Source organism: Stigmatopora nigra, chromosome 17 (assembly GCF_051989575.1).
Source record: "Stigmatopora nigra isolate UIUO_SnigA chromosome 17, RoL_Snig_1.1, whole genome shotgun sequence".
Lineage (NCBI taxonomy): Eukaryota > Metazoa > Chordata > Actinopteri > Syngnathiformes > Syngnathidae > Stigmatopora > Stigmatopora nigra.
In genome coordinates, this window is record NC_135524.1 from 6,533,116 (window position 1) to 6,552,173 (window position 19,058).

At 37.8% G+C, this 19,058-nt stretch overlaps 1 protein-coding gene across 8 annotated transcripts in view; it reads right to left on the reverse strand.

Annotated features, from left to right (window-relative positions):
• Nucleotides 1-2,341: 2,341 nt before the first annotated feature.
• Nucleotides 2,342-19,058, reverse strand: part of rgs3a (regulator of G protein signaling 3a) — a 75,132-nt gene continuing 58,415 nt past the window's right edge. For 7 of the 8 annotated variants that reach the window (XM_077737620.1, XM_077737622.1, XM_077737621.1 and 4 more), the window contains 5 exons: nt 15,021-15,091; nt 9,152-9,253; nt 7,517-7,578; nt 5,658-5,824; nt 2,342-5,268 (listed from right to left, as the gene is read on the reverse strand). In XM_077737620.1, coding sequence (XP_077593746.1) covers nt 5,068-5,268; nt 5,658-5,824; nt 7,517-7,578; nt 9,152-9,253; nt 15,021-15,091 — 603 coding nt within the window. In that variant the 3' untranslated portion in view covers nt 2,342-5,067. Of the gene's footprint in view, nt 5,269-5,657; nt 5,825-7,516; nt 7,579-9,151; nt 9,254-9,381; nt 9,619-15,020; nt 15,092-19,058 lie in introns of those variants that run through there. The other variant, XM_077737627.1, reaches the window with a different exon arrangement.

Consider the following 19,058-nt stretch of genomic DNA (forward strand, 5'->3'; position numbering starts at 1 on the left):
ACATCCGCTTCCATTCCAGAGACTCGCGCCGGCTGTGGAAAGTCAGCTAAATATTGGCGTGGCTTTCCCAGTTAAGTGCGCCAAGTTGAAAATATTCCACGATAAATCTGAAGTCAGCTTTGTTACGGCTCCCTTGGCCAAGTCCAGCTAAAATGAATTTTTCTCTGTTGAGCCTGACTTAAGAACTTTGGCATGATTTTATTTGTCCAAGTTGATAGATGGACTCTTGAGTCAATGAAAATGCATCAATGTGAGGTAAGGATTGATAGAAAGGGAAATTTACTCTTTATCGAGTTGAATACCTTTCTTGGATGGGAGGTGGAGGAAACTCGTCTGGTTTCCTGGAATGCTGGGAAAGAAAAGGTCAAATAAAATTTGCTGGTGATGGAATGGATATCAAGGGATGTCAATGGCAACCAATCAGTTAATTTCTTCAGTTGTTGAACTTAAGCAAAAATGAAAAGAAAATTACAACGACAAAAAAATAAGAAATCAAAGTTTATCTTACCATAAAAAATTGCAATGACTGTCAAAGGCTAGATTTAAAAAAATGGATTTAGAATTAAAAACAACATTAAGAAGGAAAAAAATACATACAAAATGGAATAGACAGTTCGAACAGTCAATGAGTAAATGTATTTTATGATTTCAAATATATTAAAAATAAATAAACACAAAAATAGAAAATATTTTTGTAAGTCAACTTCAAATTGAATGGATTTTTACTCCCATCAATGAGCTATTTTATTTTTTTAAATTGTGATTCTTCTAAACCACTCAAATGGATTGTAAATCCATCTCTGTCAACAGCAAACAGTTAAGAAAAATGCTTTTAAAAAAAAATCTATTTAATTTTTGGGAGGAGTCATAATTGAAAAAATAACACCGTCATTGGCAGCTAATGAGTTAATAAAAGAAATCATCAAAGGATTTTTTTTTCTTTTACGGCAAGGTCTCCGTCAAGGCTATTGTGAATAAAAGAGCAAGGACATAAAAATAGGATTTCCTAGACGGATAAACACAATAAAATGTTACACAACATTTAAAAGCGGCTGTGAATACAGATAGGAACTGTCAAAGTCATGGCACAAAACAACGACCGTTCTAAGATAAGAGACATCCGAGGAATCCCAATGCGGCCATATTTGGAAAAAAAAGACTGTGGCCAAAGAAACAACGTCTGACAGATGGATTTCCAAAACCGTCTCAGATACTGTAAGTGGCAGGAAGGAAATACGGACAAAGGATGCTTACAGAGAATCTGGAAACAGAGATGGGAATTACAAGAAAAATATTTTCAAAGAATGGCGAGAGCAGAGAAGAAGCAAACAAGGCAGAAAGAAAGATTCTGTGAAAACAGATGGCAAGCACTAAAGGAGATTACAACTAGCAACACTGCCTCAGACTTACCCACCCCCTCATTTGAAGAAAAACACTCACCAAAACACAACACAAACTCTTTGCACTCATTCTTCCCTTTTCCTCAACTGCTCTCTTGTAATAATAAAGTAAAACACCATTCAAAAACAGTGATAGAGCAACAAGACTTACTTTACATATAGATTGTAAATTTGGCCACACTATAATTTTGTCAAATTATGGCATGGGCTCCAGAAGCCTGTTTTGTGCAAATAAGTGTGTGATTTCCGGAGTTCTCTGTTATTTTAACAGCTCAAAAGATTAGCACCAAAAAATTGTAGGTTTGATTCGGGTCAAACAGGAAAGTTTAAACAAAAAACACATTAACGACCTTCCTATTGTGAAATACGTTTTTTGAATGATTGCTGGCTATTGTTGAAGGTAATGGGCATCCAATCTATTCATGAATTCTTTCATTTTCTGAACCGCTTATCCTAGTAAGGATCACAAAGGGTGCTGGAGCCTATCCCGGCTATAAAAATCTGAGGAATTTTGTGAAGGCGTTTGAAAAAGCTGTAAAAAAAGTGGAAGATTAAACTAAATGTTAAAAAACACACACAAAACTGCGACAACTGCAAAAAACACAAATAAAAACACAAAACTAAAAATGAGAAAACAAATATGTGAAAAAAATCCCCAAACTAATACAAAAATGAAAACCTTCATAAAGAAAAAAATAGGTAATTGTATTTCTTCAATTTTGGTGGGTGTTTTTTTTTGCCCAAAAAAATATATTAATACATAATAGCTCAATTTTCTTTCCCAGTCTGATGGATTTGAGGCTAATGGTCCCATACTAAACCTCATATACAGTTTAATAGTATTTTACTGGTTAGAATATGTACCAGTGTTAGTATGTTGGTTTTAATTTGTGATATTATAAATTTAACCCCCCCTCCCCAAAAAAAATATACACAGATGGTTTTGTTCAGCTGATTCTTTTATTTATCATTAGCATTGACACCAGATGCATTCTAAGGTTTTCACTTGCTATGAAGGGAAATGCATTTTGACTTGTAAACAGTGAAAATAATCCAATGCATTCAGAAAACTCCTTATAAGCAGTGTTAATATGTATGACCCAGCAATTGTGCCCTGCTCTTGCTCGCCATCCATTTCGTTATTCTTCAACTTTACAGGTCGTCTTATAGTTTTGGAGTCTCTTCTATTTACATAAATACAGCTGAATCCCAACTTCACAACCAGTGGGAGACTCTTGTCACTTGAATTTTTTGCTTCTTTTATCACATACTTTTCTTACAGAATATGTACAACCATAAAGTTCCCGGCGGCCCGCTGCCGGAACAAACAAACAAACATTACTTGCTTTAATTAAAACCCCCCTTTATGCCTGAATTGACTTTTACCATATAGATTATATTGAGGAATGCATGTGTATATCAAATTTGAAGCAATGGTAAGGGAAAATTAGATTGGAGATAATACAAGCCATAGAAAATCCTCATAAAAATAATTAAAAATAGAATATAGATATATTTATTTATGTCCTGGTTGAATTTGTTTGTTATGAGTTAATTTTCTAACTTAACACATTTAAATATCCTCTTATTTTTTAGCTTAGGTTCAAATGGATTCCAAAAATAAAAAAAATGCTACAAAATTAAGAATTTTTGACAAAAATTAAAAAAAAATATATATTTTTTTTAAATATAACAACTAAATATGAAGTAAGAAAACGTTACTAAAAAATATTTGAATGCATTTTTTATCCAATGAGTATTTTTACATCATTTTCTCTACTTTTTAAATTTAGGATTTTATCATTTTCAGCTGTATTCTTTTTTCCAATTTCACTTATTTTTTCTTATCAATGCAATTTGATGTGCTCATGTATTCCTCCAAATATTTCAATAGTTAAATGTAAACCCAGGCAACAAAGGAGTTAAATCCATGGAACTCGCCGCAGGTCAAACTTAAAGCTCTAATATTTCTTCACTAACAGATGAAAATCTAAATAAATGAACAAATAATAACATTAACAATAATAATATGAAAAATAAAAATATTGCACTTAAATTCAGAACAGCACTGGACCAGTTTGGTGGTTAGAAGGAAAGCTTTGAGCCGAGTGCTTTTTTTTTTTTTTTTTTAAATGTCCAACCAGTTAATCCATTACTCTAAAATAAATAGGCTAAGTGAAGTTTTTTTTTCCAAGCGACTTGTCGTGTATTGCTCAATATAAGTAAAGGAGTGCAAGTTGGGAAGCCAAGAAACCGCAAAAAAAATTATGAAAACGTGAAATCATGTCCTGAGAAATCCTCGTTCATCAGCTACGTTTGCATTTGAATGAAATTTTGGCTTCTCTTCTCATTGAGTCCTTTTGTTCTTGCCGTTGATACGATTTTTCAAGTCTTAAATACGTCCGCTCGTGCGCATTCTTTGTCGTTTTTTTTTTGTCACAGTCTGAAGGTGAAGCCTGGACAATCATGGAACAGAGCTACAGTTTTCTTCCGTATGGCGAGGAAGTGTCAGCGGTTGTCGTACCAACTGTTTGGGATTGGACGTTGTTGAGCAGGGGTGTCAAACATATGGCTGCCGATCCATTCTGACTGGGAGGGGCAGTTGAAAACAAATTTGCTCCTTCCAGTCAAAAGGGTTTGCATGTCTAGCACTGTCAATGGGAGATAAACTCGGAACCGTTGTGATTAATTGACTAAACAATTAGCGGATGACCATATAGCCATATTTTTCAATAAAGTTTTGAGACATTGTGAACCTCGGAATTAGTGTTGTGCCTAGTATCAGTACCGATATGGCACTAAAAGTATCGGGAATGACTAAAAAATAACGTACCGATGGTGCGCAATACATGAATTTTCAGATCTAGATTTACCGAGATGAGGATGGATGTCTAATCTTGTGGTTTAATTTTAATAGGCCATATTGGTAAGAGGGGGTAAAGGTATTTTCTTGCTTCTGCTTTAAATAAAAATGTGTTTATCATTAGTGTCGGTACAGTATTGGGATTGGTCGAAACCAAATAACCAGGTGTGAGAATCAGTATCAGGACCATTAAAATGGTATCGATGTACCACTAAAAATGGTCCAAAGTGTTTTTTTGTGCCTCTATTTTTTGTTCCCGATGCAAGCACAGAAACTATTCTTTTTAAAATGTATTTTAAACTATTTTTTCAATTCTGAAAAAAAACGGCTGTCATTTTTACTACAGAAACGCAACGTCAATTTCATTTTAGCGGAAAACATGACTTTCCCGGGCCAAAACTAGCCCCTGACTCACCAGTTTGACACCCCTGACGTAGAGGAAATGAAAGGACTACGATAGAAGAAAATAAACAGCATGACAAACAGTACCGGACTGTCTTCATGTCTGCGAAAATTAAAAAAAAAAACTCCTAAATTCCAGTACAACTGGACCCAAACATTTCTTAAAAAAACAGTGATCCGACAAGCTTTTTTTTCGTAATTTGTTGAGGAATTTGTTGCGTAAACGTTCCTTCCTTCGCAGTGCCGTTAGCGTTCCCGCTACCACCGAAAACAAACGAGAAGTTATAGCGCACGGGATGACAGACAAAATGTCCTAAAAAAAACAAATGCAAAAAACAAAAGAGGAAAAAATTTGCCGTCTCAAACATGCGCGTTCCTTCCGGGACGATCGTTTTTTGCCTCTTATGACGAAGACGACGTCGAAGTGGAGCTCGCCTTTTTTTGGTTGATCAAGTCCAAGTAGAGTTCGGAGCGGAGGAATCGAGGGTATGAGTCTTTCTCCATCAGTCCGTATATCCGCCTCTGTGCCAGCTCAAAGCAGGAGCGCGTCACATTCTGCAGGTTTTCTTTCGTGTGATCACGAGTATACGAGTCCAGGTTCACCTGAATAGGTAAAAAAATAAGAGAGTTAACTATTTATGGGGTATTTAAAACATTGAAAGTGACCAAAATGGACAGGAGTTGACATATCAATGCCAAAAATCCACATTAAGTGACCAAAATACACAAGATTTGACCCAGAAATGACACCAAATCAAAACAAAGTGACCCAGAATTTGATGAAAAGACCTGCAGTTGACTCAAAATCAAACAGAAATGAACTGGAATTTATTTTTGGTAAACGAATCAATAATAAGTGGAACAAAATTGACCCAGAAATGCCAAAATCTATAGTCAATGACCAAAATACATACGTTACCAAGAGAGAACTCAAAATCAGTTACCCAAAATAAACCAAAATACTATTATTTCAATTTTTAAAAGTAGCTTACCTCTTTACACGACTGGATAGCAATATATTCTGCAAAGATCTTTTTGGCTTTGGAGGCCATCTTGGACTGCGACTTGATCTTCTTGTATTCTTCACACGCCAGCCAAAATTCCAGATTTTCTTCGCTGAACTCGGTGCGCAAGAATGCTCGGAAAGCCGCCAAGCCATCTAAAGGAGAGCAGAGAGAGCCACATTCTAAGGATGATGAGTCCAAACACACGGGATCGTTGACTGGGGTACCATGGCAACCTCATTCGTTATACTTTATGGAATGTTTTGAACGCTGTTGTTTGATATGGGAGGTCTGTCAGAGAATGAACCAATTCTATCCTCCAAGCTCAAACAGATTGGACGCCAATGAGTTAGTAAACCTTGCTCTATATATTGCCATTTACAGTTTATTTTATTTGAAACATTTTTAAAATAAATAAAATAGAAAAAAAACAGTTTTTTTAATTACAAAAACTGGTAAAAATACGTTTTTTTAAACTCCAAAAATAATAAAGAAAATAAAACTCAATGTGAAGATTATTTATGATTTTATGCATTTAAAAAGAACATTTAAAAAAAGAAATGATAAATATTATATGTTAATTTTCACTGCCAGTCTAGACAGTACGTATAGTATTCAGATCACTGGGGTAGTTAGTAATATAACACCCATTAACAACAATATGTTTTGCCTGGAAGGCGCAAATGATGGTTTACAAAGGAATTTGCCTAAAAAGTCCTCTCTAGACGAGCAGTTTTTCACTAAACTCAAGAGCCACCTCATAGAAAACAAGAGTGTTTTACAACAAGTGGACCAAGTGAGCCCATGCAGCTGGTGAACTTTTTAGAGCCGAGTTAATGAATTGAGGAAGACGGCATCTTGGAAAGAGAATGGCAGGAAGCCCGATCTGTGCACACCTCCCAGCCTGCACCTTTCCGTTCCCATGGATCATCGGAGAGCAACGTTAAGTCTTCCTTCACTCCGTGGAAGGGAGGAATTTACACGCGCAATGAGGAACAGATGTCTTTACGTCACCTACTCTGCCTCGTACTTAGCTTTTGTTTGCTTTGTGGCCAAGGATGTGTTCCAAGAGGAATTTTTTACTGATTCTACATTGGTATCGATGGTTATATCTGTCACTGGAATTGACTGAGGTGCCTGTCTTTTGGCATTGACCATTATAAAATGTGAAAAACGGGAATACAAATGAAAAAATAAAACATGAAAAAAGAGAAAAACTGCGAAAAATTAATAAACAGCCAATCCACCTAAAAAGGGAGGAAAATTAGAGGGTGCCCCAAAAAAATCTAACCAGAAAACTGTCAAAACCCACAAACAAATGTGGATAAGTGCATAAGACAAAATCATATAAAAATACTGTGATAACTATAAAAAAAAACAACAACAATAACTGAAAAAAGCCTACAAAAATGGAAAACATTTTGTTTGATTTTTTGCCAGTGGAAAATAACGTGTTTTTAATGTAATTGTTGCAAAAGCTTATGTTTTTGTTAATAATTATTTGAAGTATTATTTATGTGAATTGCACTGAAAATGTGGGACTTTCTAGCAAAACTTGGAAAATGTAAAAAAAAAAAAAAAAAATAGAAATTAAGGGGTCTGAGTATAAAAAAAGCAAAAACCTTAGCATTAAAGAGAAAAAGAAAAAAAAGCATGCATCCCATGAATTTATGAAGTATGTATGTCAAAACTGGAATGGTGTCAATCGGTCAATCTCTGTGTACTGGGTGGGCGTCTATCAGGGAAAAAAAGGACTCACTAAAGACAATGCGTTCATGTAGATATTATTCTTCATCTTTTTTCCTTTCCACACACATGCAGTGAAGAGACAAAAAAAATGCACTTACATTTGTGTGCCAGCAGCTTGTCAAGCGAATCCCCCCACTTGAGAGCATCCTCTGGGGTGGGCCTGCAGATAAAAGCAGAGCGGTTCTTGAGTAAGCCCATCTCTGCCAGGTTTCTCATGGTATGACCCATTCGCCAGAACCGGAATGGAGCCCAAATGCAGCTATCTTCTTTCCCGATCAGCCCCGGTTTCAATGCCCCCTTTTGCGGATTGATGACCACCGTGGCTGTGTGAATCATGAGTCTGTCTGCTTGACACTGCCGGAGGGAGGTTTTTATAAGCCCAATGAATATGAATCGAGGAGGCGTGAGGGGAGAGGCTTCGATGAGCCAATGGGAGGATATTTTGGTTTGGAAAGGCTCCTCCCCCAGGAGAGATTGCCCACAAGCACCCTCAGAGTGGCCTTACATGCTTTCATCACCTCCAATGAGGAGGGTGTGCACTTTATCTTTGAATTCAGGAGACAAACTGTCTTGTGATGGTTATTTAATAACGTGTTACGTACGTCCGGAACAATTTGAAATGTTGTTTTTATTTCAACCCTTTCTGGGACACTCATTCCATTACTATCAATTAAAAAAGCAACAACATTTGAGTGTTATTGGGGGCTAGAAGAACTAGTTCATTTCTCAATGGTTTGCTACAAAACCCTCAGGAAGGGACCATAATACACATGAGATAACCCCGAAATGAACTACATCAACAGAAAGTGTTTGGGAATTGAGTTGAAGATCTATAAAAGGGGTCCTCAAATGAACAGAAACCCCCTAAATCAATAAGTGATCACAATACACAAATAGTTACCTGGAAAAAAAACACAAAATCAACAGAAAATGACTTGGATTTGAACTTAATTAAACAAAAAATGGCACAATATGATCAGCAAGTGATGCAGGAATGCCACTAAATTATTCAAAAAAAAAGGAATCACAGTACACAAAACTTTGAACTAGCCCGGAATCAACAAAAAGTGCCACCACAAAAGCCCCAAAATGAACTGATTGGCTACCAGATATAGAGGCTTCCACTTCTATTGAATTGGACTAAGGACAGGCTCAAAATTCATAGCTGATGATTGACGCCACATAATCAGATGAATATTATTGTCAATGGTATGAAAGAGTTAACTGAAGGTAACCCAAAACCAACAAGAAATGACCTGAAAATTCCCTTAAAAATTAGGGAGTGACCTGAAATTGAACCTAAATTAACATGAGGTGACCACAAATTACCCAGAATTGGCCCAAAAATGTCCCAAAATTAACAGTAAGTGACCCTTAATCAATAGGAAGTGAGTTAGAGTTTTAATCTAGTTGTAGATGTTATTATGTTACTCTTACACAAATTCTTAGAATTTCTAGTAATATTTTTATGAACATGATACCAATTTATTAATAAAGGTATAAACATTTTTTAATGATCAAAAATGTACCTTAACATGTTATTTAATTCATTCTAAATAAAAAAAAAAGAATAGTGGCAAAAGTTTAACATGCTTGTGAAATACTGGAAAAAGTAAATGGGGGAAAAAAAGGTTAAAAGTACAAGCCCACTCAATTGCAAAATTCCTCCTCCTCCAATAATCGGTCATCAAGTCTAGGTAGCCCACACGGAAAGGCAGGAAGTGGTCACTTACTTGACTGACTTCATCGTTTTGTCCAACTTTCCGGCCGGGTTGCTTCCTGGAGATTCGTTCCTCCGTCGCAGGAAAGCCAAGCGGTTCTTCATGTCTTTTGCCCTGCGAGAAGAAGAGAAAAATGACAGACCTTCCTGAAAACCAGCTCTCCGAATACCATCCGTCGTCCGCTGTTGTAAATCCAAACCGCACATGTGGCGAGGAGACAATGAAAACAAAGACCGGCGTACATTTTCAAGTCTTCGGGCACTCGCGCGGGAACGATATAACCGGATATTCCGAAAAGGCGTGTTGTCGCTTGCTGCTAGTTTCTCATGTCGGCAGATTATCGGAGGGGATAAAAAACCACCCTTCTCTGCTGTCGCTGTGCCCCTGGCAGGTTCCTTGGCAGGGACTGAGCTAAAATGTCTGAGGAAGAAGAGTGAGACTCATTCCTGGCTCCTGAGGGGACGCTGAGAGGGATCCGACCCCAGGGGCCGAGGCGACCCCTCTGACTTCGTCCGCCCCCCCCAATTTCAAAGCGCACCTCCGTCACGACGAGAGAGAAAGGGAGCTCATCACAAGGTACGACGTTCCCGGAGGCGTTGAACGGAAATGTGCACATTCTCCTAATCCCAGGGTGCGTGTCCTGGCTTTTCCCGACCTGAAGCACATGCGCTGTAATTGGGATGTGACCTCACTCAACACCCATTTCCTGAGTCCCTGCTTTTGATTTCCACTGTGAGTTGCCAGGCCTGCTAATAGTCCGGCAAGGACGTACGCAAGCAAAACCGGTCCCCCTTTAACCCAACTTCAAACCCATTGAGAAATGCATTGAAGCAGGGGTCTCCAAACTATTCTATTGCATACTTAAGATGCAAGATTTCAATCCAACCAGAAAAAAACAATCTGAAGTCCTACAATTGCAGTCAATGGATTGCAACCAGCTGCTTGATTTATTAAAATGCCTGTTCTGGATCCATTGGAACCAGGAAAAAAAAAAAAAAAAACATGTCTCACAGTTGCCCTTGAGGACAGAGCTTGGAGACTCCTAGTCAAAACGGTAAAATAAGATTGCCAAAAGTATGGATACTTAAATAATGTTGTATCTGGTTACAATGCATGATTGCACTAACACAGGTCACCAGAAATTGAACAACAGTTAATTCGCTGCCACCCTGCAAGTTCAAATGGATGGGACATATGTTTGCAATTTTTACAGGGCCGTGCATGTCGTGATACCGGACCGCAAGGTTTATGGTCGAAGTTTTATAATTATCTGAAGCCTGGGGCTCACTGTATTCCCTCCTCATATTAGTTGCACTAATGGTAGTGTGCAAAATAGGTTGCACTCCCCGGGAGAGGCTGCAGACATGCCGCAGATGACGGCGTGGCACCAAGGTGAGGTCGAAAAAGAGGAATGCCGCAGTGCCTTTGTTTACAGGACACTGTTTTAGACTTAAAACAGATTAATACTTCCCGTTGTTTTCGTCTTGTGATCTTGTTTGCACAACTCCTGAACTATGTTTGTCTGTTTATACAACACCTGTCATGTTGCTGCTCCCAGTTCAAATAGATTGGACGTCAACTGATGTCACTGGTAGCCACAGAGTTAAAAAAAAATCATATTCGGACAATTTATGACAACAACAAAAAAACTATTAAGAATATTAATCTATATTAAATCAAAAGACAATGAGTAAATGCATTGTTTAAAGAATGAGATTGTGAGATTGATTGAGAAGTATTTAGCACCCTTTTATGAGATATGAACTTGTGATATTACTGAAACACTAATTATATTAAGTCAAGTGACAATGAGTTAATGCAAATGTGAAAATTATTAACTGAGATTAACTGCAAATAATCACATTCTGTATAATACTGAATTTAAAGGTAAATATCTCAATTAAATACGGTAATATTCATGAAATATTCATCCATATTACCCCAGGAGACAATGAATTACTGCACGGTTTATGTTTTTATCTAGATATGTCTGGAAATTTAAATTTTCCTATTGTTCTGTATACTTCTTATGTATACATCATATAATCTTAAAGAAAAATAACTCTTACAGAGTAATTGACGATGCTAAACATCCCAGTATTCATCTGCTGTGACGCAAAAATTAACTCATCACTGGTAAACATCCGATTCACGGAACTGGGAGTACTGGGAGGGCAGCCCTCCTAATGGATCGGCCATCTCTCAGTAAAAGAATCACTGCAAAAAGTGTAAACGGAGGCAATGGAAATCTAATCACGACACTAAGAAGGTCACTGCAATATTCCTAGAAGAACGGTGAAAAGGGGAAGTGTCCTTAATTGTATCCATAAATATCCCGGCACAGCCACGTGCCACACGCCTTTCCTTCCATTGACATAGAGAAGGAGGCACTTCATTTCCTGAGCCTCCTCGACATGCACACCCACTCATCACGCGTGTGCCCTATTCTCCAAATCCAGGTTGGTACGACGATATTAATAAAAAGGTCTCCAGTTTCAAGTCAAAGCACTTTAATCAGCTAAATAGCTGGAATGGCACTTGGGCCTCAATAGGGAATTCTCCTGCCCCCCCCTCCTGGCTGAGACGGTCAAATGAGATCCACGGCGGGGTCACATAGCTTCTCACCGGGTTTTAAATTCCTGCAGGATGCCTCAACATAGACACACACACTTATAAGAGCTCATATTCCTTGCTCTTACCTTTCCAGGTACTTCTCAGAGAAATCAAGCATCAAGTGGAACATGGGTGCAAATCTGTTAATCTTTACGGCATGTAAACCTGTGTCTTGAGCGCGCCAGTTTATTTGGCAAAACATTCCTCTTCTAACCCTTATGAGGCTCCGGCAGGAGCATTTATAGCGACTTGCGTCTGGAGGAGGCGGACCTTTGCACCATCCAGTAGATAAATTCCTTCCATCAAGCCTGCACGACTTGGCTCAGTGTGTGCAAATACAATGGAATCATATCTGAGTTTCTTATAAAGAAATCACTAGTGTTTTCATAAAAGATGGAGTAATAGTTTTATCCCATACTAGATAGTACTACTTTGTCAAATAGTGAACTGCGAACCAATACTTTAGAAAAAATGACCTTGCCAAATTGAATGAAACGTGTATTAAATTATGAATGCAAGTGATGAATATAGTAACTCACAAAGCGACCCAAAATGTACAAGAATTCAACTCAAAATGATCTTCAAGCTATTCCACAAATGGATTCCATTCAAACCAAGCAAACACCATGCCACCAATCTGGTGTCTTACAAGTGTAATCATTTGATTACAGTCATTTGATGCTTGTTTTAGCAAAAACATCGGTTAAACTGTTTAAACCAAAACCATGACTCATAGCAAGCCCTGAGGACTGATTTTGGGACCCCTTGTGTAGTGGTTCAACCGCCTGACTTTGGTGCGGGAAAGCATGGCATCGATTCCCGCTTGGTAGCGAATGGTTGTCTGTGTCTGTGTTTTTTCTGGTGACCAGTCTTGGGTGTAGTTTATCTTTTGCCTATAGTTAGCTGGGATAGGCTCCAGCACCCCCTGCAAGCCTTCAGTTGTTGAAAATGCACATTTCTAGTTTACATTGTGCAGAGTGACAAACTGTGCACTCTTCTGTCAACAGCTACAATGACATTATCAAGATCAATGCTGTGCATTTGTGAGCCAATGAGAAGCACGTGATAACCTAACAACATCATCACAGCTTGTTAAATGGGAACGGCAGGAGACCATCAACAGCATCCTACTTCTTTGTCTCAAAATAGTCGGGATTAGAAGAGATCAACTCACGACTTCACACTTGACAGCTTCATACAAAGGATGAAATACACAAACCTCCAATGGGAGACTGCATTATAACCACGTGTGTTATGATGTACTGTCACATGGATTTTGCCTCTTATAGGCAATAAACCATACAGACAAGCCCCTGGCCCAGCCACCCACACCATTTGCACGTGCCTTAGCACCAATTCACTTCCTGTTTCTATTTGTGAACAAGATGCGTATTAAGATTTCATTTCCTCAGAGCTTTGAGTTTATTAGATATGTCTACATATATACAATGACTACAACACAATGGCCCCACCCTGAGGTGCAGAGAAACTGAATTGATAGAAAATGCCTGGAATTATGACACAAAGATTAAAAATGGTGATTTGGCAAGAGACAAGCAAATCATTGTAAGCATGAAATGTAATTTGTTAAATTGCTGGCGCACAGTGATGCAAATTCCTAGAAAAACATTAATAGGTATGCTGATGTTGTGTATAAAAATACACAGAAATTTAATAAGTGAGTCAGAGAGTATTTTTAACTTGGGTGATGCTGAGAGAGATATACTATGTCCAATGATGGAGCTGTTTTTATCATTTTCCTGTGAGCATATTACTAGAAGGTGTCTAATCTATTTGAAGTGGGAGGCTGCCAACCCTCCCACTTCAAATAAATGGATGTCTATTGGTCTCAATGGAAGCCAATGAATATTTCTTCTATCTTTGGACCACAGAGTTCAAATTCAAGCTAAATCTCTACTCTCATGGGAAAGATAACAATAGCAATAATTCGAAGAAGTCCAATCAAAAGTAAATCTCTAAGGCCATGCGGTAATCTCAAACTGAAATGAGAATGACTCCCACAAATTTAAGGTAGTGATGGAGGGGGGAAAAAATTGTGGAATCTTAATCGCTTAATCTTCCTGTTTAAGTAAACACAGTTTGTGGACAAGAAGGAGTGAGAGAAAAAGCTGCCACTCTGAGTAGCTTTTATTGTCCTGGCTGAGTGTTAATGTGTTTGGGTCTTGATGAAGCGGGGTGTGAAAAGGCTCATTCAACAGCTGATGAATCACCGAAGCGTCAATACACACACACACACACACACACACACACACACACACACACACACACACACACACACACACACACACACACACACACAAGTGGTTTGTCACACAGTTGAAAATGTGAGGCACACATATGGCACCAGACAAAATCTTCACACATCATTTACCACTTCATTGAGGCCATCATGTGGCACTTTTATCACCAAGAAAATGACTGATTTTCTTTTTGTTGTCTTAGCTAAAAGCTAAATAAAAAATTAAAAGACATGCATGGGAGATTTGGGCCTCAAAAGCAAGTGAAATTGAGGTTTCGCTTTCGGTTAGAAATGCTTTTTCACCTAAACTGCTTAAATTAAAAGACTATGTTGTCAAAATATTCAGATATTAAAGTCCTAAAATCACTAGAATGAAGTAAGAAGTTATATTATCACAAGATTCAAGTCATAATATTAAGAGAATTATATCCTATGTTGTAATATTACAAGATGTAAACTGTGATATTATGAAATTAAAGACAGTGTTTGTTGCTTTCACAGGCTTTTGCCAACATATTGATATAAAATGACATTTGCCATAATATTATCTGATTAACGTAAGATAAGGGGAATACTATGAGAACAAAATCATACTTATTTTCAAGAAAAATGTGCAATATAGCGACTATGATCTCACAGTATTACGAGATTTAAACAATACGTTGTAATATTAAAGGATTAAAATCATAATATTACAAGATTAAAGTCATTTTTGGCAAACATTGGGCAATGTATGAGAACAGATGAGAAGGTATTAGCATATCACTTCCCATTTTGAGATGTCAGCTAAGAAGCTTTCATTGACATTAAAGGATGTCAATTCCTTTCAAGTGGGAGGGGCCAAAAAGCGTTAGTTAAACCGCAGTCAATTAGTAATTGTCGCAACACTAAATCATCAATATGGTTCATAATAATGTAGATATCATATCTGTATACATAAAATAAGATATAATCAAAAAATAAGCATAGAAAAAGAGGCTTGACATGCAACAAGACAGTTTCACTTACAGGTTTTTGGACTTTTTCTTCTTGATGCCGTCGGGGCCGACCTCGCAGCTGCAGGAGGATCCGGAGCTGAGCTGGGGGGACAGGAAGGAGAAGACACACTGCATCATCCGAAAGAAGGCCCCGGATAACACGGTTCCGATCAGCAAACAATCATCCCCTTCATACGAGTGGATCTGCCCGGGTGGGAAAAGTGTCTGCGGTGGACGGACGCTGTTTGCAAACAAAACCACTACCGCTTGAGCTGGGAAGCATCGAGCGACAAAAAAATGCCGCGCCACCCCCGGTGGTTTCACGTTACACTTGGTGCCTGGTCTGTGTTTTCATTGGTTTGGAAGGGAAAGGGAAGTTGCTTGAGGGTGGAGAAGGGGTCAGACTTTGCTAATCTGATGGCCTGAAACTGCCCCATTGTATGAGATTGTGGGGTGGGCTCCACATAATCACCTATTGTGTTACAGGAACCTTGAATGGGAGGCACTGGACACAGCTGCTGGCTTTTATTGTGATTCTACTGATGCCATGTTTTGGGAAACTCGCCCCCTTTGGATATTTTAAATATTTTTATCGGAAGCGGACCCTTGGATTCTCAGGCCTTGAGTCACTCGGGTTCAGCTGGAGATAAGAGAACAGCGTTGGATTCAGATTTGTGTAAAAATGAATCAATTGGCATGGAGCAAGTTGCCAGTAAAAAAACTGAAATGTAAACAAAGTCATCTGATCTTTTTCCTTAGGAACGAGATTTCTAGTGACCCAGGGGTTAACACAGGGGTGGGCAAACTTTTGGGCCCAGGGGCCACATTGACTTCAAAAATTTGACAGATGGCCCGGCTCAGCACAAGATACGATACATATAAAAAACTGCATCTGTTAACAGTACATATGAAACATAAACAGAAAAAAAGACTAAAGTATTAACATACTCATCACTTATCATTAAAGTAAAAAGTATAAAGTACAAAGTAAAGTAAAAAGGAATGTATTAAGAAATATTAAAATGTAATTTATAAAAAGATAGAGGGGCTGTAAAACACAAAAAACAAATAAGAGTGGACAGAGCTACAGCCAATGGAGTTTGGATGTGCTCCCTGGGATTGTGTGGGTTTTTTCCGGGTACTCCAGTTTCCTCCCACATCCCAAAAACATGCAAGATAGGCTGATTGGACACCAAATTGTCCCTAAGAATGTGTTTGAGCATGAATGGTTGTCCATATTCTTCTGGATGGCCACTGAATTGGGGTAAGAATTTTCATTATTTTATTTATTTAATTGGGTTGTTAAATGGTGTGAGGACAGTAGGAATTTTGCAAGCGCGGCCAGACAGAGCGACGCATAAACGGGGGAGGGCGGGATTCACTGTAGCGCTAAAAACATTTTCGGACTCAAGTCACAGTTGACTGTGAGAATGGATGTTGAGGGAGCAGTCTAAAATTAACCACAGGCATCGTGCACTTTTGGTTGGCTATAACAGGCTGATGAATGTATTTGTCATTGACTGGTTGAAATAAAAAGTCAAGTCATTTTCTTTTCTTTCACTAATGAAGAGATGCTGTTTAAGTGACTAGCTCCATCTAGGGTTAAAGTGTGAAAAACAGAAAGGAAGTTGAATTTAAGCTTCTGTGGGTGCCAAATTAAATTATATGTTTAGTGAATATTTCATTTGCCTAAAGCCAATAAAAAATAGACAACTGAACTTGGTATGTAGGCCGTAGTTTTGGCACACCGGAACCAATAGATGCAGTTTCTCTAGAAATTGCATGGAGATGTTTGCTCTTCCATGAGTCATGTCCTGTTAATTTGAGAGTATTTACGGGTCAGGTCATTGTAAAATAATTGGCAGCCATTGACCGGGATAGGCCTTCAATCCATTTGGATTGGGAAGGGTGAATAAAAATTAGTTGCGTTGTATTTTGTATTATCTGAGGGCCAAAGTGGATAATTTGAAAGCCAAGCAAATAACAAATGTTCTTTCCTTTTGTCTTGTTTTTAAAATCTTGTCTGGGCCCCAATGCAAAACAGACCTGCGACGTGAACACTTAATGCAGATGACGCATTCACATACACTTATTGACCACTGAAGCGTACTAAAAGTGTAAGTCGTCCCTAAAGTTAGCCTATACGTGCAGATTTGCCAAAAAGCTGAACCTGTGGAAGCTCACGCCAGGGCCCGAGAGTCCCCCGCCTTGACTCCCCCACCCCCCAAAAGCGCTAACAGCAGGTGTTGACACGACGTGCCTTGTCGCAGATAACAGTTCAAACACATGCATACGCACACTAGGCAGGGAAAGAAAACGTGCAGACAAATGCAAATTGTGCACGTGTAAACCCAAACACGTTTTGTCAATTTGCACTTTCATTAAAAGGCAGCTGTGGAATTAAAATTAGGGCTTCAATAAATTATCACCTTTGAATTGCAGTCATTTAAAATGCATTTAAGGCAGAATTTACTTTTAAGTACAATAAAGAACATCTTGCATTAAAATGGTGGATTCTGTGCCAGAGTAGATTTTTATTTGTCTATGATTTAATCATTTATGCGTCCAGTTTTCTTATTAGGGTCATCCCTTTACAGAAGGGGTGTCCAAACTATGGCTCGTGGCCTGGTTTTATTGGCCCATAGTAAATATCTTTGAAAATGGCTCGCAAAACAACCTTGCGTTCAACCTACATTGTTGTACTTCTATTGAACACTAGCTGGAGCAAGTGAAATTTGTCAAATGTAGAAAAGTATCTGATTTTTTGAATTTTGTATTACATAAATAAGCTTCCAAAAATCCAATGTCATAAATTAAGTTTTCTTGGTTGTTTTCCTGGCCTTTTTATTTTATCATGGCGCTGAAAATGTTTTCTCATTTCTGCATTTTTTATTATTATTTTAAATCCAAATTCCAAACCACGATCATGTGGTCATTATACTTTTAAATTTTTGTCTTTTTTTGAGCCACTAATCGATTCACTGGTATTTCCTGTTATAAATCATCAATCTATTTTTCATGGAAAGACTGGCATTGAGTGATCTTTTTTTTACTGATTGCCAACAGGAAAAGTAAAAAAAAAAAGAAAAGAACAAAAGAACCTGGCGCAACAAAAATGAACATTTCCCTATCCTAATGAAAACATCCCATGCTTAAACTTCATTTCCTTTCTTCATTCTTTTTCCATTTTGACCAAAAACGCCACCAACAAATCATCTTGCTCCACTTATGTTGCAAAGATTATTTGCTGGTTTGAATACTTGGACAACTTTAGTTTGGCCGTCCCACCAGAGAAAAAAAGGTATTTAAAAAATGTGACTCCCGCTAACTACAAAAATATTATTTCCCTCATACGCCGTGAGGTTTTGAAATTGTAGAGCTTTGCTGTTTTAAAGCAAAACAAACGAACATGTGAGCATGTTTTTACGTGACCTCAACAGGAAAAGTTTGCTTTCTGTGTGGGCTATTTACTAGACCTAGAAAAGTCATCATGTAAATAAGATGTGCTAAAGGGCTCATCAAGCAAAAATATCTCCCTTCAACCTGAATGTTTTTAGCCATGAGACAGAACTCCTGGTGTGTTTGATTGCATAATCCACTTTCATTGTCTGTCACAGGAAATGGTTGTGCAAGTATTCCAAATACAGGGAAAATTTGGGAGAAAATAAACCATTCGAGTATTCAGGAACACGCCCATACAATACACACTTACAGGGAATAAAAAAAGAAAAACGTTTTTGTGATTCTTAACATTTTCAACAGGGATTTTAGTATTATATATTTTTTATTTTTTGTTGATTTTTTTCATTTCGCAGTGTTTTTTTGTTTTGTTTTGTATTTAGTTTCTCACTTTTTGTGGTTCTTCAGATTTTCACAGGGTATTGATTTTTGCCTTTTCAATTTTTTTTCTGAATATTTAATTTCTGTTTTCTTGCACATTTCAGACGAAAAAAATGATTGTGTTTCACATGTTTTTTCGACATTCGGTCAGTTTTTAGAGGGCATTTTTTGCTTTTATTCTCGTCCATTTTTCACATTTTTCAATATGTATCTCCATCTTGATTCTCTA